General features: G+C 34.6%; 1 protein-coding gene across 2 annotated transcripts; it reads left to right on the top strand.

The window, feature by feature from the left end:
* The first annotated feature begins 353 nt into the window (after positions 1–353).
* Positions 354–16,222, top strand: pug (pug C-1-tetrahydrofolate synthase, cytoplasmic). 2 transcript variants are annotated; one of them, XM_089706295.1, is made up of 15 exons: positions 354–510; positions 6,165–6,363; positions 7,969–8,105; positions 8,413–8,647; positions 8,865–8,976; positions 10,212–10,437; positions 11,097–11,270; positions 11,612–11,777; positions 12,164–12,467; positions 12,729–12,946; positions 13,331–13,541; positions 14,072–14,220; positions 14,921–15,024; positions 15,290–15,575; positions 15,947–16,222. In XM_089706295.1, the coding sequence occupies exons 1-15, from the start codon at positions 458–460 to the stop codon at positions 16,187–16,189; spliced, it is 2,817 nt and encodes a 938-aa protein (XP_089562421.1). In that variant the 5' UTR covers positions 354–457; the 3' UTR covers positions 16,190–16,222. The 2 variants fall into 2 exon arrangements, with proteins under 2 accessions (XP_089562421.1, XP_089562422.1); XM_089706296.1 differs by lacking the exon at positions 354–510 and adding an exon at positions 5,597–5,679.
* Positions 16,223–20,797: the final 4,575 nt, after the last annotated feature.

Here is a 20,797-nt window from a genome sequence, read left to right as displayed (position 1 = left end):
CAAGAATTGAGCTATAAACTTAATAACTCTTCGACCTGTAATAAAATGTTAATTTTTATTATGAAATCACGCCGCATTTCATTGGTATAAATCAGTTAATCAATTGGTTTTTAAGTGACAAACCAATCTAGCCTTCTTGATACAACGGTAAGTATACACAACAATTAATTCCTCCGTGAACAATGAAACTAACAAAAACTCAAACTCATTACTATTCTCAACACACCTGGGTCACTTAATTATATGTACATTTGTACCTATATACGTACATTTGTAACACATCTAGGACATGTTCATCACTCCAGTGCACTCATATTTAGTTACTACAACAAAAGCGTAACCAAATATGTAGTTAATTCATCAAGTAACAAACCAGTATTTCCTGACTCCATCTAGAGGCTTATAACCGTAGTGGTGGCAGTCGCGTGCTGGCTTCAACACATTTGACATGTAAACGATGCCTTCGAATACAATGTGGAAATCGGACGACGATCTGGAACTCGTATTGTCGTAAGTAAAATTATTTTTTATATATAAAAATGTGTGATAGTTTTGTTTTATTTGTATTTTTTATGGATAAAGTATAAAATTGTTTTTTTTTTTATTTTTCCTTTTAAGTTTGTTTATAATTTTTATGTAAAGTAGGTATTTGGTTATAACCGGCAATTTGCATCTTTAAATTAATTAATAAAAAATTGTTATGTATAAATAAACTAGTTCTTTCCATAAGTACGAGTCATGCACAGCCCGTTTTACTAGTTTTAGTATTATAAAAATAAAATGAATGGACATTGGACAATAATTATAGATATCATTATAATATATTTCAATGAGTCACGTTGAAAATATGTAATTATTTATTCAAAGTTGATTTTAAATCATTCTTTGTATTTTGTAGAGTAAAATTGTATTTGAAATTCAAATTTAACTTCATTCAAAATATTCCTCTTGATATTATTTTTGTTATTAACATTCATACATCAATGTTTTTTTCGCATAAGAATAGTGAATAAAACCAATATTTACTTAACTTCATAACAAGTTGATCACATTCAAAATATTGTATTCGGAAGATATTTGTTCCGCATGTTTTGTATCATTATGTAATAGCAACTATGATAACATAATTTATACAACATCCTTATAATCAGAATCGTACTTGGAGAATAAAAATTAGTTGTATTAATGTAAACATAGTAATGTTTTTTACAAAACAATGTAGAATCTATTTATACTTCTAAGAATTTATTCAAACGTAGCGCTGTTTGAGTTTATTTCTTAAAAAAAGGAATACCTTTATAAAATATTATATTTTTTCTTAGAATAGGTACTTATTATAATCCAAATCATTACTTACATAAAAACAATAGAAGATACTACATATAATCATTTGAAAGCATTCGGGATTATTATCTTATGTAGAGTCATTAAGATATTTGCTTTCTTATCACTTAAAAGCTTGAGACTTCATCGAAATGAATTGTTTACTTTACGTCTATAGAAACCCAAACAAGTGATCAACGTATTTAAAATAACATCAATATGTTGAATAATGTTTTCATTATCCCGATCAATATCTAACATGAAGTTCGGTTTTAGTTGCTTTAAGTTTCCTGTGAGAACATTTTTTTGGGAAACATGTAGAAGGTAATTTCGTGTTATTAACTATTAAAAACCATTTAAAAATATTCCACAAAGTGTAGTCATGATAAAAGAAATTTGTTAATTTTGAATTATATGTATTCATCCCTTTGTTTATATATTGTCAATTATTATGTATCGGTCAATTAGGGAAAGCTGGCATGTTCACAGTACTCACACTTATGCAATTTCACTTACAGTATGTTCAAAAATAAATGCGACTCTAGTTTCATTTTAGACTTGAATTGTAAAATGGGTGCGTTGTAGATATATATATATATATGCAAATATAATTACTTATGAAAGCTCTCATAATTTACCTGTAAAATTATAATTTAAAAGTAAATCAATTGATGAAGTTAATTATTTATTCTAATAATAATCAATTGGATAAAAGTATTAATAATCATTCAATTATCAAATAATAGATAATTAAATTCCTGACTTTGGTCGAGTAAAGATATCTAAGAAATATTATATTTGTAGTAAGTACGTAATACCTACCAATACGCGCTAACAAATATGTGTTACATGTTTATTGTATAATTTTCACACTATTGGTTTTAAACTCAAACTCAAACATTTATACAATTAGACTTCTTCTAGAAGCACTTTTGAATCGTCATAACAGTTTAACAGTTTTAACATTTACCACCAATTCAGAAAGCAGTATCTATAGAGAAGAAGAAGAATCTATTTAATCATAATCGTAATCTTCTACTTCACTGTAACTTTCATCGCTCGAAGAACTCGATGTTTCGTTGTCGGAATTTCTTAATGTTATTATAAATGAGTCAGTGTAATTATCTACTTTTGGTTCTAATTGAATATATTTTTCCTCATGTTCTCGCGTCTTTCTCCAAACGTCACTAAACATATCCAGACTAATAGCATTTGCTTCCTTTCTAAATAATTCTTCCACAGTTTTCAAGTTAAAGTTCACATTTTGTGATGCTACTTTCCCTTTAATTATGCCCCATAGTAACTCTATTGGGTTGAGTTCTGGATGGTATGGTGGAAGGCGCAATACACTATGTCCATGATCTTTGAGGATTGCATCAAGTAGGTAAAAATTGTGTATAGTTTGGCTTATTTTTTTTAATAATGTGATAACTCTGATTATTAATTAGTAATTTGATTTTTGAAAAAAAAAATGCCGATTTTAGTCAAAATTTATATTTTTCTAACAAGATCCTTATCATCCAAATTTCCACCTTGGTGAGAAAAATTGACATTTCTAATGAAAATGAACAAAAAATTAAATGATTTTATTAAATACTGTAAAATAGTCTATAATTCTTCCATTTACTGTATCACAAAATTCTTCATAGATTTTTAGATATTCGTACTACACCAATTACATCACCCTGTATTTATAAACAATTGCAAAATATGACACATACATAGGCCGGGAGATACTGACACAAAATTTCGGGTCATTTGTAACAGAATGGCGGTTCTACAGAGGTCTTATTACGCAATGACTAAAAGAAAAATGATGGTCAGAACTCAGAACGCTGGTACCGGCGGACTAGTCGCGTGGGCGTTAGTCGAACTCGTCGGATAAATAGCGAAAGTCAAACGATTTGTAACACAAAAATTTTATAATTCACCGATAGCCCATAAAAAAGATGTAGGCGGTAGTGTCATGCCATACTTTTCCGGTGTAACTTACAGCCCCCCATACCGACGCGATGCGTTGATTAAAAAAAAAACAATTCAAATATTTGTACCAGGCTAACTTTTGCACAGGTAATCATCATCGTGCAGACATTTACGAAAATCGCCATGCCATACTTTTCGGACGATTCCAAATGGCCACCGCCGAAAATCTGCAAAAAAAAATTTTTTTTCGCCAAACAATTTGTACCAGTATTGCATTTGGATTTTTGGAGAGTATTTGATAAAATGTGACCATTATTATATTTGCCATACTTCTAGTAGGGGGAAAAAGTGCTGCCATACTTGAAAATTAATTTATTCGTCACGTTTCAAAAATACGACTGTACAATACGTAAAATAATTTTTTACAGTATGGGATCATTATATTCTGTTTGTTTGTATACAATTCTACCTAGAAAAAAATATCGCAGATTGCAAACATGGGGTGGATGATTGTAAGACTTAAGCCAAGACGTAAAAAAAAATGAAAAGAATTGGCGATTTGTACCAGTACGGCATTTTTGGAAAGTATATGATGCAACGTGACCATTATTATATTTGCCATACTTTTAATAGTGGGAAAAATTAGTGCCATACTGCTACAAATCGTTCAAACTACGAATAAAATCTTACAATAAGAAAAAAATCTTATACACATTCGCCACCTCCCACAGGTATGGCATTATCACACTTCTATTTATAATCATTCAGGAGTTGTTGAAAAAAAAATGTAGGGTGGTACAAATCGTTTGGCGAGAAAAAAAAATTCAAAAATTTGCAGATCTTCCGCGGTATGGCGACCATTTGGAATCGTCCGAAAAGTATGGCATGGCGATTTTAGTAAATGGCTGCACGACGATGGTTACCTGTGCAAAAGTGAGCCCGGTACAAATGGTTGAATTGTTTTTTTTAAATCAACGCATTCACGTCGGTATGGCGGACTGTAAGTCACATCGTAACTGTATGGCATGACACTACCGCCTACATCTTTTATAAGGGCTATCGGTAAATTCTAAAATTTTTGTGTTACAAATCGTTGGACTTTCGCTATTTATCCGACGAGTGTGACTAACGCCCACGCGACTAGTCCACCGGTACCAGCGTTCTGACCATCATTTTTCTTTTTGTCATTGCGTACTAAGACCCCTCTAGACCGCCATCCTGTTACAAATGACCCGAAATTTTGTGTCAGTATCTCCCGGCCTAATATGTGCAATGTGTAAATGTGTTGACGTTCCAGCTCTTCTTAATATACCTGTATGCATGTATATTGTATATATTGACTATTGATGCGCTAAAATTTAAAATTCGCGGGTGTAATTATTTCGACATAATACCTATTATGATTCTACCCGCATACAGTAAACGTTGACATTTAATTCCATTCTATAATTATAATAGACTACAGGCCCGTGTTGAAAAAATTATGGGTCATTTGACCCACCAGGTGACCTATCTAGAACGATATAAGAGCATAAAATAATAAGATTCAGCACTATGACGTCACTTGTAAGCTGTCCACCTGAGTGCAGATGAGAATTCGAAGGTTCAGGTAGAGATTTTCTCCCCTTGTCTCCATGATTTTTGTACGGCGTTGCGGAATAATTGATTAAAAGTAGTATAGAAATAGTATTACACAGATGCCGTTCAAAATCAAATGACCAAATTTACCCCGGCAACTGTCGAAAAATAAAAATAAATTCCGACTTTGTGGACCACCATTTTTGTACGGCATCTGTGTCATACTATTTCTATACTGCTTTTAAGCCATTATTCCGCAACGCCGTACAAAAATCATGAAGACAAGGGGAGAAAATCTCTACCTGAACTTTCGAATTCTCATCTGCACTCAGGTGGACAGCTTACGAGTGACGTCATAGTGCTGAATCTTATTATTTTATGCTCTTATATAATTCTAGATAGGTCAGGTGGTGGGTCAAATGACCCATAATTTTTTCAACATGGGCCTGTAGTCTATAATGATTATTCAACTACCCACTTGGCTTCCCTGTTGGTCAAAATGTTAGTGATTGTCGGAATTTAGTGCCAAAATTTAATTTCTACAAGCTGCATTTCTTTCATAACATTATGTAAGTTGATAGTAACTCAAATGTTCCGTTATTATGATCACGTACACGTAGTTTTTATTACTTAGATAAATTGCTCCCATGATTATGCTTTTATCATATGATACCTGACCCTGGGACAATGAAATTATAAAATTTAACTAGTAAGATCTACCGTATCAATGTAGTAAAGGTTATCAGGGGTTGGTGTCGCTCCTGCGAGATAAATTGTCTCAGTTTAAGCTTTGCATACTCCACGACCACTTGTCAGGATGGTGGCTCAAGCAGTATCAGGAACCGCGATTGCTGCGTACGAGCATTTTTTTATATTTATGTTATTGGTTCGAAATTAGTCAAATTGTCTTTGATACTTGCTATCTTTGCGAACAGTCAAAAGTATAATTCAGTTTGGTCTGCAATGTTTTGTATAAATTTCGCAATATTTCAAAAAACTATTACTATTAAAAGTGAAGTCCCGTGTCCCCTAGTGGGGTAAGGGGCAGATGTATTAAGTATGCATAAGCACATCTGTTTCACTGATCGATTTTTCTTTAGGGACAAGTAGGTGATCAGCCTTCTGTGTCCTGCCAGACCGAGCCATTTTTTTCTTCGTCTCCACCGGGAATCGAACCCAGGACCCCTCGGTTCTACGCTCACGCGTCAACCACTGTACCAAGGAAGCGGTCAAATTACTATAACGGACATGTATTGTAAATTCTAAGCCAGGACTCAACGATCATCTTTAGATTACATATTCAAACTTCAGAGCAATAATTCCTTCAAATTGTATTCCAGATCAATCCAAGATGAGCTTCGCAAGCAAGTATCGGAGATGCGAAGCAAGGTGGCCAACTTCAGGCCACGGCTGGCGATCGTACAAGTTGGGGGACGGGAGGACTCCAACGTTTACATCAGGATGAAGCTGAAAGCCGCTGAGAATATCGGCATCCTGGCTGAACACATCAAACTGCCCAGAGACTGCACTGAGGTTGAGGTATTTAAACAGAATGTTCAAAAAATCAAGTTTTTTTGTGATATTACTATTTCAAATACAAAATAGTTTTGTTTAACTTTTAAATAAAATTATTTTAAATCAGTCACATCTCTGATTATATTGTAGAGCTTCAGAAGCTTGTTAAATTGAGCTAATAGCAATGTAATAAAATTTATATAAATACATACTATAATATTTAAATAAAGAGAATCATCAAAATCGGTTCATCCCATCCTCACAGTCGAAAGTTCTGAAACAAACACAAAAAAAATACAATTGAATTGAGAACCTCCTCCTTTTTTAAGGACGGTTGAAAATATAACATTTGAAAGAATCAAACGTGATAAAAAAATAATAAAGAAAGCCTTGCCAAATAATATCTAACAAAATTTACATAAGTCAGCTACCTATTGGTTATGAATGTATGTATTACATAACTAAATCTACAATGTATTAAAATAATTAAAAAAAATACTTGAAAATGTATGATCAATTTATATTATGTTCAGATTGAAAACGTAAACATAATTTAAGATACCGCGACCTCAGAAGTTGACGCAAATAATCTCCAATTGTTTACCAATATGATCATGATGTAAGATATCGCAATAATGGTTCTATGTATTATGTATGTTGTAAACAAATTAAATTGAGTCTTATAATACACAGTTGTATGAAGAGCAAATACATCATGAAAGTATTTTGAAGTGAAACTTCTTTAGGCGCGTTGAGAGTAAAATTTTAAGGTCGCGTCATGACTCATGGCAATATCGTCATCGAGTAAGGCGACGATTTTAGTATCTTTGAATCTTGCCAAAGAAGTTTCACTTCTGACACGTGTATATTAAGTAAGATATGTAGAAAACAAAAAAAAAACTGATATGAATATGTAAATAGTTAACAAACTGTATTTTTTATTATTTAATTGCTAATTGACATTTTTTATCAGTTTTTTTTCTTCTATATATCTTAATATGCTGATTACATAATACAGGCAATACATTCTTTCTTCTCCTTTCAGTTAGGAATAAGACTCCGATTATCAATACCTACGTGATGAATTTGCTTTTAATACACTAGGTACAGTGTATAAAAAGTCTCAATTTAATTTGTTCACTACACAATACACAAACATTATTATAGAAACATTATTGCGATCTATTACATCATAATCATATTGGTAAACAGAGAGTTGAGGAAAATTGTTTTATCACAATAGAAGCATTTAATTTCTTAGCTCTATTTTACCATTCTTAATTAGTTAACTTTTTTTAACATCTTTTGTTAAATAAGCGGCAAATTACATGATGCTCTCTAAATTTATGTTTTTTACGACAAAGCAATACTATATCTATTGATTATAAAATTTATTTTTCCCAACGCAATAATTTTTGCTCACCCACCTCCTTTGAATGTGTTTCCATGTTAATATTAATGGTAGTCTGGAAGAGATCGCTGTCTAGCGATAAGGCCGCCATTTGTACATACTTGCATCTATTTGTCTTTTTCTGTGTTTATTGTAAATCTTGTGTGTGCAATAAATAATTATCTATCTATATCTACCTAAGCAATATATATTACTTATTTGTTGACTCTTCTTCGCAGCTATTAACCAAGTTGAATGAGCTGAACGAATCGCCCGAAGTCCACGGCATCATCGTGCAGATGCCGCTCGACTCCATCCATCCTATTGACAGCCATCTTGTAACTGACGCTGTTTCGCCGCACAAGGATGTTGATGGGTTTGTGATTTGCTGCAATAAATATTGACGTGTAGTAGTAAAACAGCTTTTATTTTAATCTATCGAAATTAGTTTAAACAATTATAATCAATTGAATGTATAAACAATTTCAATTATAACATAATATGTTGGAACATAGGCTTTTAGTTACTTTATAATCAGAAAAAAGAAGCAGTTTTCAAACAGCTAAAGACATCTATTAATAATAGTTATACAAAAGATTCATAAGTTTCGCAAGTATCGCACGTGTTTTAATGACAATTTGATGATATTTTTTCAATTTCTCTAATTGACCATTCACTTCCAGCTTAAACACGCAAAACGAAGGTCGCGCAGCCCTAGGTGATCTATCCGGATTCGTTCCTTGTACTCCCGCTGGGTGTGTCGAGCTGATCAAACGCACTGGGGTGTCCATATCGGGCAAGCGGGCGGTAGTGTTGGGCAGGAGCAGGATTGTGGGCACACCTGTAGCTGAACTACTCAAGTGGGAGAACGCTACTGTCACTGTGTGCCACTCGAAGACCGCCAATTTGAGTGAGATCGTAAGTTGGGGTGTTTTTCTTTTAAAATTTGTAATTTATAATTTATGTCCATGGGTATCCTACACAGTAACATTTTACACAACCATTTGCTTCCGCTAATCATAATTATTCCGCTAAAAAGTACATAGTAGGAATTTTTTTTCGATAAATTAATTACTATAAATTACACCAATAACTTACTCTTTTATACTACTTATAAATATTTTCTTGTATGCAGACAAAAACCGCAGACATCTTGGTTGTTGGTATCGGCAAAGCTGAATTAGTCCGCGGATCATGGATCAAGCCCGGAGCAGTCGTTATCGACTGTGGAATCAACCCTATCCCAGGTTTGTTATATACATACCTATTTAAAATTTTATGAACATACCTACTAGCGAACCGGGCAAGCAAGGCAACAAGGGGCGGACGCCCCGGCTTCGCCCGTGGTACATATTTCGCAATAAAAGGCCTATGTTCTTTCTCAGGGTCTAAAGATTATCTGTGCCAAATTTCATCAAAATCGGTCCAGTAGTTTATGCGTGAAAACCATACATACATACATACAAACCTTTCCTCTTTATAATCTTATATATAAAAATGAATCGCAAAATGTGTTGGTAAGCGCATAACTCGAGAACGGCTGAACCGATTTCGATAATTCTTTTTTTATTATATTCCTTGAAGTACGAGGATGGTTCTTATGTAGAGAAAACGTAAACATGTACCACGGGCGAAGCCGGGGCGGACCGCTAGTATTAGTATAGATATGTTTGGTAGAAATTGTGTTTATAATGTTAAGAAAAGTAAAACAGCAAAAATATTAAAGTTGGGCATTTATCTTGAGACTACAGTAAAGTTATAAAATAAGGAACAGAACTCGTCCTGTTCAATCTGTTTGTGTAAAAAATATCTTAATTTTCGAGAATATTTAAAAAATTATCTGCAATATACTTTGCATACCTTCGTATGCTAATGGTTTAGTCATTGTGTCAAGTGTTATTGGTTATAGTCACTTCCCCTTTCAATAATGTTTTCAAAATATTGCAGTACAGTGAGTACAATGTTACATTCATTGTACTGTAAGTTATGCATTGAATAGTAACAGAATTTTATTATACAAGCATTGTAAAATATTAAACGTAAGTGTAATTGGATTTTCTTTGTTATCGCGGCTAGTGCAATATCAAGTTTGCTGTTGAGTGATTGTTCGTGAAGTTTTATTTTGTAACCAAATGTTCGTATAATTTTAAACAAGAATTATCTAAAAGTAAGTTATTTAAATTGGTGCCTTGTCAGTTTTTTTATTTGACTGTATCTTACTCCTTAAATCTTTATTCATTATAATATTATTTATACCGACGTTTCGAACAATTTAAAGCGAGTGTTGTCACGGGGATATAAATCTTGCAAAAAACTACAACTCGAAAACTATTGACAAGATTTACTGACACTAAGTATTAGGTATGCTCTTTACCAAACGCTCTTTGCGTGATATTTGTTGTACTCCAAAAAATCTGAACGAACTAATATCACATTCCAAATTTTCATCTAAACCCATTCACATAGCTATCTTTTACCACAGACTCAACAAAAAGCAGCGGCCAGCGTTTAGTGGGTGACGTAGCCCACGCTGAAGCGATCCAAGTGGCGTCCCACGTGACGCCCGTACCGGGTGGCGTGGGCCCAATGACTGTGGCCATGTTAATGCGTAATACAGTTGTGGCTGCGCAGCGACAGCTCGACCGACTTGTTGCACCCACGTGGGGCTTGCAAGTGTTGAGACTGAACCGCGTTGTACCACCTCCTAGGTAAGTGTCTATATACACTTTAATCTGCAACAAAAAGCAGGGTTCAAGTAGTGGCGTGGGTCCGATGATGGTGGCCATGTTGATGCGCAACACAGTTGTGGCTGCTCAGCGACAGCTCGACCGACTTGTTGCTCCCACGTGGGGCTTGCAAGTGTTGCGGTTGAACCGTGTGGTACCACCTCCTAGGTAAGTGTCTATATTATGCACTTTAAGCTGCAACAAAAAGCAGTGGCTAGTAGATGACGTGTGCCACGTCTCCGCTACTATCCTACTAATTTATAAATGAAAAAGTTTATAAGAATGTGTGGATGTATATCTGTTACTCGTTGACACTAAAAAAACAGCTGTTCGGATCTGTATGAAACTGTACTTTTTGCCCGGGAACTCAAAATTAAAGACGCTGCGTTGGTTTTCCAATTCGTTATATTTCTTTAAGTCTTATGAACCATACGTTATTTTTAAGCTATTGCATAGCTTCTATCGCGGGCCTTGAGCGCGGGGACCGAATCCAGAAATTTACTAACGAAAAACCTCACGCTCCCCACTCCAACGGGCGCGGAGGTGTGGCTTGAAGGCATAGCATGCAATAGCTTTACCGCGGCAGTCCCCGAGTGCCACACGTCTTTTTTTACTAATATTATATTTACTTAATCCAACAGTGACATTGTGATCGCACGCTCCCAAAAGCCAAAGGACATCAGCAAGCTGGCTGAAGAGCTCGGTCTATTCCCGAGCGAGATCTCTCAGTATGGACACACCAAAGCCAAGATTTCCCTGTCTGTACTCGATCGGCTTAAGGACCAGCGTGGTGGGAAATATATCGTCGTTGCTGGGTTAGTTCATATATTATTTTTTTACGATTGTTTGCCATCTGATGCAATTTTTGAGTATATTCATTCCTTTAATAATAAACCATAGATTAGAGTGTTGCAAGAACCAAGCAGTTTACCCTTATTTTTTCATTCATTTTTATATTAGCTACTAAGTAATAAGCTAAATATAGACTTAGAATTTTATAGTCTTGTGCCTATTTGATTTCGAAAATTATGATACATGGTTTATTAATTATTTTGTAAAGATACTTTTTTATAGTCGTACGTAGATAATGTTATTTTCTTACCAAAACAAACTCACAAAACGCTCATTATACATATTTTAAAATTAAATATTCCAGAATTACCCCCACCCCTCTAGGTGAGGGTAAGAGTACAACCCTCTTGGGTTTGGTACAAGCTCTAACAGCGCACCGTGGTCGCAATTCCTTCGCGTGTATGCGTCAACCGAGCCAAGGGCCTACGTTTGGGGTTAAGGGAGGTGCCGCTGGAGGTGGTTACTCGCAGGTTTGTTATATTTGTGTTTGATGTAGAGGTACTTAGTTGCTGGAAATTGCTGAATTTGTAAGATTTTATCTTTTTAACATATTCATAGAACGAATGAGGTAACAAGAAAAAAAACCTCCTTTTTTGTGGTCGGTTAAAAAGTGTGAGGAATATGCAAAAGACGGAACTTTTGGTGGTATTGAGTCGTTAGTTGATGAATTTCAATATATTTCGTTTTTTGAAAGTAAACTAAATTTGTAAAGTAAACTGCTGTGTTCTATCAAAATATTTATAGGCAATGACAATTGTGGTCATGATGATAGATAGTATTTAGTCATTTAAAATACAATTCACGTTTAAAATGTGCCAGAAAAATAAGTCTCGAGTCACATTATTGCTCCTTTCAGGTTATTCCCATGGAAGATTTCAACCTGCACTTAACTGGTGACATCCACGCGGTATCTGCAGCTAACAACCTGCTGGCCGCCCAAATGGATGCCAGAATTTTCCACGAACTGACACAAAAGGACGGTCCCTTATACGATCGTCTGGTACCAAAGATCAAAGGCGTGAGGAAATTCTCGCCAATACAATTGAGGAGACTGAAGAAACTCGGCATTGAAAAGACTGACCCTGACGCTTTGACTCCCGAAGAAAGGACCAAGTTTGCAAGACTTGACATTGACACTTCCAAGATTATGTGGAATAGAGGTATAGTACTTTAAACGGGTTTATTTTATGTATTAAATAGGTATTTAGATGAAAAATATAATCATTCTTCATAAGTGTGGTGGAATTTTATTTGAATTTTATTTATCTTATAATTTTTGAGTGTCAAACAAATTTCTCTTCTCCTTTTTTCTAAATTATGTGCCTAAAGTCAAACAAACACTTTCACTGTGGTTTCACACAAACAAATTTTTTGTACTGTTTCTATATCAAATAATAATTTAATAATAAAATTCCTTACAGTCGTGGACCTCAACGACAGATACCTCCGTAAAGTAACCATCGGTCAGTCTCCAACTGAGAAGGGATTCACTCGCGAGACCAGCTTCGACATTTCTGTAGCGTCCGAAATCATGGCGGTGTTAGCTATTGGTAAAGATATAGAAGATATCAAGGACAGGCTCTCGAGTATGGTCGTGGCTCTGGACAAACGCGGAAACCCTGTGACCGCTGATGATCTTGTAAGAAAACTTTTTAAACCACTAACTATTAGTAATCTTTTATATAACTAACGTGTAAATAAAAAAATCTACTTTTTATTTTCATATAAATATTGTAAGTATACTTAGTTCAGAGATGTTATTAGTAATCAATTTTGTTATTTTTTGGGGATATGTTTGGAACTGAAGTCGGAAGTACAAAGTAAAATTAATAGTTTAATCTATGTGCATTAAATTGTTTGTATTCTACATATGACATACATACGACTTATTTGCGCGAAAGTTTTCAAAAACACGTTAGGAACCAGTTCATGGTTTCAAGTGCAAAAAAATGTAGTACAATGCAGTTTACTAGAAGAGAACAGTAGAAAAGAACCAGTGACAGTTTACTCCCTCACATTACAGGGTGTAACCGGCGCTCTAATGGTCCTGCTCAAGGACGCGTTTGAACCAACACTGATGCAGTCGCTAGAGGGCACCCCTGTGCTAGTGCACACGGGACCCTTCGCGAACATCGCGCACGGATGCTCCTCCATCATCGCTGACAAGATCGCCATGAAACTGGTCAAGGAGAACGGATATGTGGCTACCGAGGCTGGATTCGGATCGGATATTGGTGAGTTTACACTTTATTTATTTGATGATGATATTCACTGTTTGTTTCGTTACTATTAAATAAAGGATACATACTCTATATGAATTATTTCTGCTCGTAATAGTTACCATTTTTTAATATTTTTTTTTTAATTTTTTGAAGTGAAAACTTCTTTAGCGGCGTTGGGTATAAAATCTTAAACTCGCGTTAGGACACGTGGCCTGATCGAAAAAGCGTAAGACGGATGTTTTTTTTTTTAGCCATTATATTCCATGCGTAAGACGGATACCATTCCAAAATATCAAACATGCTGAACGTTAATAATCAAGTTTTCACTTCTGCCGGCACTCCCGGAGTGCAACCCGTCTTTTTTTGAAATGAAACTTCTTTAGGCGCATTGAGAGTAAAATTTAAAGGTTGCGTCATGGCAAAACGTTATCGAGTAAGGTGACGATTTTGGTATCTTTGAATCTTGCGAAACAAGTTTCACTTCTGACACGTGTGCTCAGCTCACACGCTCATTTTTATTGAGAATTGTTTTTGTCTCACAGGCATGGAGAAGTTCTTCGACATAAAGTGCCGCGCGTACGGCGCCGCGCCGCACTGCGCGGTGGTGGTGTGCACGGTGCGCGCGCTCAAGATGCACGGCGGCGGGCCCACCGTCAGCCCCGGCCTGCCGCTGCACGCTGTCTACGTGGAGGTGTGTATACAGGGTTTAAGTGTGCACAGGCGATTATTCCGTAACTATTGCAGATATCAAAAAAACTTTAAACTGACATCGAAAGCCCTTTACCTAATGAGTAAAATGACAATTATAACTTTTTTTAAATAAAACGGGAAATACCCAAAAAATTTACATCAAACACGCCCATCATCTAAGCATCTATATGTGTGCTAAATTTCATAGTAATCGGTTCAGTAGTATTTGCGTGAAAGGGTAACAAACATACAAATACACATCCATCCTCACAAACATTCGCATTTATAATATTAGTAGGATAGGATACAAAATTATTATTTAGGCTACACCTTGTAAACGTGAAGTGCCACGTGGTGCAGCTCTACGACCCAAAGTGCCAGTGTACACTGAAGACATGAATTGTTTCTGCTACACGCTGTATACGTGGAGGTATGTGCTCTGTGTGTGTGGAGCGGCTCTTCGACATGAAATGCCAGATTTCATTATAGACACGAATTGATATTGCTTCACGGTGTATACGTTGAAGTATACACAAAATATTTATAACATGTTTAAAAATACACGAACTGAATCGACGGTTATTTTTGCTTCACCCCGTATATATGAAGGTACACTATACGTTCACCTACGACACCTAATCTAACACATTTGTATGGGCTAATATAATAAATAAACGTAAACATTTTATTTTTCATTACAGGAAAACCTAGAACTCTTGAGCAAGGGCTTGTGCAACTTGGGCAAGCACATTAGCAACGGTAACAAATTCGGCGTACCAGTTGTAGTTGCGATCAACAGACACGGGTAAGGCTTACAAATTCTTACATAATTCCAAAAATAATGAATCCTGCCTTTTTGTTATAATATAGCAATGATTTTTTCGTTTGAATTACCGAGTGCATAAAAATGTATGGATTTAGTTCGAAATATAAAGAGATTTTGTAGGTTTTAATTATGACATTGAATTGTAGAAAGGTTCGAATTATTGCAGTTTTGAATTAACGAGAGTCGAGTATGATATAATAGTATTATAGGCCATTTTGCTATCATTTCCCCAACTCATTTCCAGCAACGACACACAAGCCGAGCTGAACTTGGTCAAAGAGTTTGCTACCAAGAACGGCGCTTTCCGCGCAGTGATCTGCGACCACTGGGCTCAAGGTGGTGCTGGGGCCCTGGACCTGGCTGATGCTGTCATCGCAGCCTGTGATACACCTTCCACCTTCAACTACCTCTACCCCCTGGGCATGTCCATCCAGGACAAGATACAGAAGATCGCCTTTGAGATGTATGGCGCTGGAAAAATTGACTACACTGATGATGTACTGGAGAAGATCAAGCGTTTCACTGAGAAGGTTTGTTAGAATTATTATTTTTATAATGATACGTCGAATTTGATCTTTGAAATGCAAAAATGTATGTTTATTTAGCCAGTAGATTAATTTTCTATGGAAAGTCATGCTATAAATTGAACACACAATATACAATAGTTTTACTTCAACTTAACGACCTCCAGATCATTCCACAGTGATTTTGTCAATGCAGCATTATAGTATTTTTGTTTTTCGCCATCTAATCTGCATACTTTTGTTATAATTATTCCTCACACATCAACGGCAATATTTTGTACTGTGTAATAGGAGAATTATACGTACGTACGTCAGTATAATTATTCTCATATAAGAATTCTTTATCAACACTAAAAATAATGTTTTATCCCCCCCAGGGCTACGACAAGTTACCAATCTGCATGTGCAAGACATCGAACTCGCTGACCGGCGACCCAACAGTCAAGGGCGCTCCAACAGGCTTCACACTCCGCATCTCGGATATATTCGTATCTGTTGGTGCGGGCTTCGTGGTGCCCATGGTTGGGGAGATCAGCAAGATGCCTGGGTTACCCACACGCCCTAGCATCTATGATATCGACCTTAACACCACCACTGGCGAAATTGAGGGACTATTTTAAGTGTTTTTTGTTTGAATAAATGTTTTATTGTGATTCTGGTGTTTTATTTTTGGCAAATGATTTATCCTTGGTAAATTGGCCAAGATTGGCTTGTCCATCCGCTCTAGCATCTATGATATCGACCTTAATACTGCTACGGGCGAGATCGAGGGACTTTTTAAGTGTTTTTTTTTGTTTGAATAAATGTTTTATTGTGATTTTCGTGTTTTATTTTTGGCAAATGATATATCCTTGGTGAATTGGCCAAGATTGGCTTGTCCACCCGCTCTAGCATCTATGATATCGACCTTAACACCACCACTGGTGAAATAGAGGGACTGTTTGAAGTGTTTTTTTTTTGTTTGAATAAATGTTTTATTGTGATTCTGGTGTTTTATTTTCCTTTTAACCTTAAGAGGTTAAAAGTAAAATATTAAAATAAGTTTTAATTAATCTCTTCGAGGGAAAAAATTTCGTTGTATCCAACAATGTTCACTGCTTGGATGTTAGTTGTTTTAGTTTCGAAACACGTAACATAATATTATAATATTGATAAGTACCTAGATTAATTAAGTAGTCTAATTTTTTTCTATTTAATTAAATGGCAACACGAAAATAAAGGTGTTTACACAACTTTCGTTTAATAAAAACTATTTTTTTATAGCTGATGTGCATTAAATGGTTGCTTCATAATAGAACTAAGCTAACTAGAATAGAGACTAGTAGGTAACAAATTTTGTTTTTCAGCAATCTGCCCTAGATTGCTCTTAAAACAATACTATGTAACCTATTATTAGTATCATAGAAGTAACTAGGTAATGCGTATTTTGGGTTAATTTTCTGTTTGTGTTTGTCTGTAGTTAAAGAGCTTTATCCTAGAAAATATAATTACCGCTGAATTTAAAACTGTATAGAGCGTTGGTACCTAATACCTAAATAATTTTGTTTCAAAAATTACCTACAGAGCAGCATAGACTTAATTCTAAATTATCCATAACTACAACATATTCGCGATGTGATGAAAAACATGCACACCACTCGAGGTTTATTTATCTTTTTTCTTAGCATATAATATAAACGTTATTAATCAGATCCTATAAATATCAATGCATCAGAATCAATTCTTGTAATTCAGTTGTATCATAACTTTGAAGCTAGTTTTATTAAACAATCTTATATTGAAAAGCGACCAAAATATTTCGACAGATGAAGTAGGTAGGTACATAACCATTCATATCTATATAAGTATCTGAATATGTTTCTCTCATTGTACTTTCTTCGCTTCATTTTTGTTCAATTTTGACAATGGTTTTGTTATTTTATTAAAAACTGGGGGTTCCCCCCGCCTTCGCTCGTACATATTTACGTTTTCTCTCCGAAAGAATAAACGAAATTGGTTTAGTGGTTCTTGAGTTTTAGCAACACATTTGGCGATTTATTTTATTATAAAAGTTAAATAAACAAACTTTCGATAAATAAGGAAAACAACACAATTTTATAGAGCGAGATGAAAGAACTTCATAAAAACTGATTGCGAAACCGTCGTATATATTATAGAGTTATGAAACTTTACTAGTTACTATAGTGGAGCCAATTTAATAGGCAACATTTGACGTCTATCAATTTTATCTTCATAGGGTGGTAACCTGCATAAAAACATCGATTAAAGTGAATTAATCGATACGGACTTGAAACATTTGTCAATCGAACTTGAAACACATGTCAATAATTTATGATAATTTTTATTCCCAAGTAATCAATGCATTCGATTCTAGATGTCTGATTTCGATTTTTAGAGTAACGTCTCTGGTATTTAAAAAGAAAAAAGGTTTATTGACACAAAATTGTAGCGACGTCAGTTCTTTAAATCAGAAATTGTTTATTATGTTTAGAATGGTTTATCAGTAAAATCAAATCCTAAAATACTTATATCGGTAATTATTATAATAAATATGTAATCGTACTTGAAAAAAGTTAAGCAAATGTGCAGTTCTAACAAAACGAAATATCATGTTATTTTATGTTGTCGTTACTAGGTTACGTTGTTGAATTTTGTTGAACTGTCAAATTTTGCCTATTAAAATGGCTCTACTATAACTAATTTATCGTAAAAAAACATAAATTATATTGCATATTATGGTTAAAGTAAAACTCTCTGTTTTTTTGATTGAAAATATTTAAAAAAAAAGCTGCGAAAAGCTTAGATGAGATAATAATAATTGAGTGCGGAAATTTAAGTCAAAGATACATACATACCTAACTAATAATATGTATAATCAAGAACAAATATTATTCATGTAATAAACATATAGTTACGTAGAGACACATTTTTGCGAAAATGTTCACCAGATATGCAGTTAATATTGAGGAGTATCAAAATCATATCCAAAATGCTTAACATAGTTACAAAATAATAATCGCGTGATCTATAATGATCTATGACGCGTATATTATTGTAAGATCCGGGGTCAGTAAACCAACATTTTTACAATGCTAATGTGTGTAGATTAAGTTAACAAAAATGTGGTCCTGCTAAATACATCTACCAAACCAAATTTATGACATTTTAAAGCTTTGATTGCCACAGTAGCAATCAAAGCCTGAAATAGAAATAGCATGAAATAGACAGACCTACTTAACTACGTTGTTAGTAAATATCTAAAAAATATGTAACTTTTTAACCTATTTTATATAAGGACTTATTTGTCTACATTATTTCTGTGGTATTTGGTACGTACCACTTAAGTGCAAAATGGTGATTTTTGGGTACCTATGAGCGTTTGAAAGTTTTCACGGTTGCTACCCTGTTGCTACAGATCGGAATAAACACTTGAGTAAAACAAATTTATGATATTTAAATGTCTATTATGTTCAAGTTTTGAACACTTACAAAAAAAATAAAAAAAATGTTCTAGTTCAAGAGTAATTGTTACTTAACATGTTTGTACCAAAAGAAAAAATGTGAAAATGATGTGAAAATGTCTAAAACGTGTGTACTTAAGTGGATTAGAGCATATTTATTTGTACTCTTATTCCTATTTTTACATTAATGGAAAGGATTTTTCATTTTTTTTTCGACGGAGACATAATCAGACATTAAAAAACAAATATTATGGGGAAACGTCTTCAATAGTAAATAGATTTAACCATATATAGTAAAAACAAAAACGAATAGGAGTGTGATTTGCCACAAATAAGTACTCATAAAAAAGCCAGGAAATATTGTGATTTTCGTGCAATATGCAATTCTCTGATACTCTCTCTACAAAGTAAAATCCTAAAAGTAGTGTGTGTTTGTGTGTGTGGTTCAGAAGTCACGGTAGTTCGCTTGCCTGCCGTGCTAGATGCTGCGGGATCGATCCCATCAACCGACATGTACCAATGTGTCTTTTTCGGATGCATAAGTAGATTCTCTAATAACCAGAGATACATCTTCTATAACAAGAAAACATCATCATTTCTAATAACAGGAAAACATCGTGATGGCAAGTGGCAACCGGGATTTTGGTCTGAAATCACCAACCAGCAGTGAGCAAGCGTGGTGATTACTGCTCATGTCTTCTCCTTGTGAGAAGATGTCTTTACCCTGCAAATAGTTACGAGCTGGATCAAGTCAAATAAAATTTGTTTGTAAAACGTACCACTACAACATTCATTCGTAGTCGTCATTACTGTCACTGAAAGTCATAAGATTGTTTCGGGTCGGACCATGAGACAATGATTTGAAATAATCATCATAAATTGGATCACTTATTGGCAGGAGATCTAAGATATCTTTGAATTTCAGAGCATCGATATTGATAGGCTCATTAGAGGCCAATGGCAAAGCCACTTCGGAGACTTCTATCTTTTCTCAGTTCTCTTAAACCAGAAATACAGAAACTCTTCATTTTCACTCAAAGAGTATTTAAAATCTACGTCATTAGACTTTTCATACATCAACCAGAAAATACAGTTCTAACCAAATGTAGTTTTGTCTGTTGCAGTATTTCTTTTGATAAAATGAGTAGGTAGTCAATAGTTTCGAAAATGGAAAGAAGTCAGATTCATTCATTAATTTTACATCATGGCGATTGCTGGTCATTTTCATTTATCTCGAGGAACGGAGATGGTGCTGTTTCTTTTTTGAATGAATCTTTCAATATCTGCTTAACAGGCAAGATACCGTTAAGATACCGTTTTTGACCTGAAAAACACTGAATATAAAATAAGCTACTCTACTTCTTCTGCCAAATGGTTAATAAAATGCCATAAGCATGATGCGATTTCATCCGCACCTCTTTGAGCTATTCCTTCATACATAACATAATGGAATGTTCGTCTAATAGTAACTTTGTGGATTTTTAAATTAAAAGTCCAAAGTTTCTTTTATAAATAGACTGGGGTAGAAGCCTTTGAAAATAGTGAAAAGATAAAAAAAATCGCAGTCGGATGAAACCCATTAGAAAAGGAGGGGAATATGATAAAAATGTAAGGAAAAATAAATTACGGTCAATCCGAGTTCGGGAAGCGGGAGGGGGGAGCTTTTAAGAGGAAAAAATGGTTTCTCTCGATTTCCGACAAAACTACAAGTCCTATAGAAAAAAGTTCAATGGCAAAGTTGTAGGTAATAGGCATGACGAAAGATTT

This window comes from Colias philodice, chromosome 18 (genome assembly GCF_061535455.1).
Source record: "Colias philodice isolate Cphi_HAF_F1 chromosome 18, ilColPhil1 Martin Lab GWU primary, whole genome shotgun sequence".
Classification (NCBI taxonomy): Eukaryota; Metazoa; Arthropoda; class Insecta; order Lepidoptera; family Pieridae; genus Colias; species Colias philodice.
Note: the sequence above shows the minus strand (reverse complement) of the source record. Positions and strands in the feature narration are given on the sequence as shown.

Excerpts from the sequence above, each read along its gene's own strand:
- pug (XM_089706295.1), top strand. The coding sequence starts at position 458 with ATGCCTTCGAATACAATGTGGAAATCGGACGACGATCTGGAACTCGTA. Across the intron at positions 11,778-12,163 it reads CTGGAGGTGGTTACTCGCAG|GTTATTCCCATGGAAGATTT; the intron begins GTTTGTTATATT and ends TGCTCCTTTCAG. Across the intron at positions 15,576-15,946 it reads TCAAGCGTTTCACTGAGAAG|GGCTACGACAAGTTACCAAT; the intron begins GTTTGTTAGAAT and ends TATCCCCCCCAG.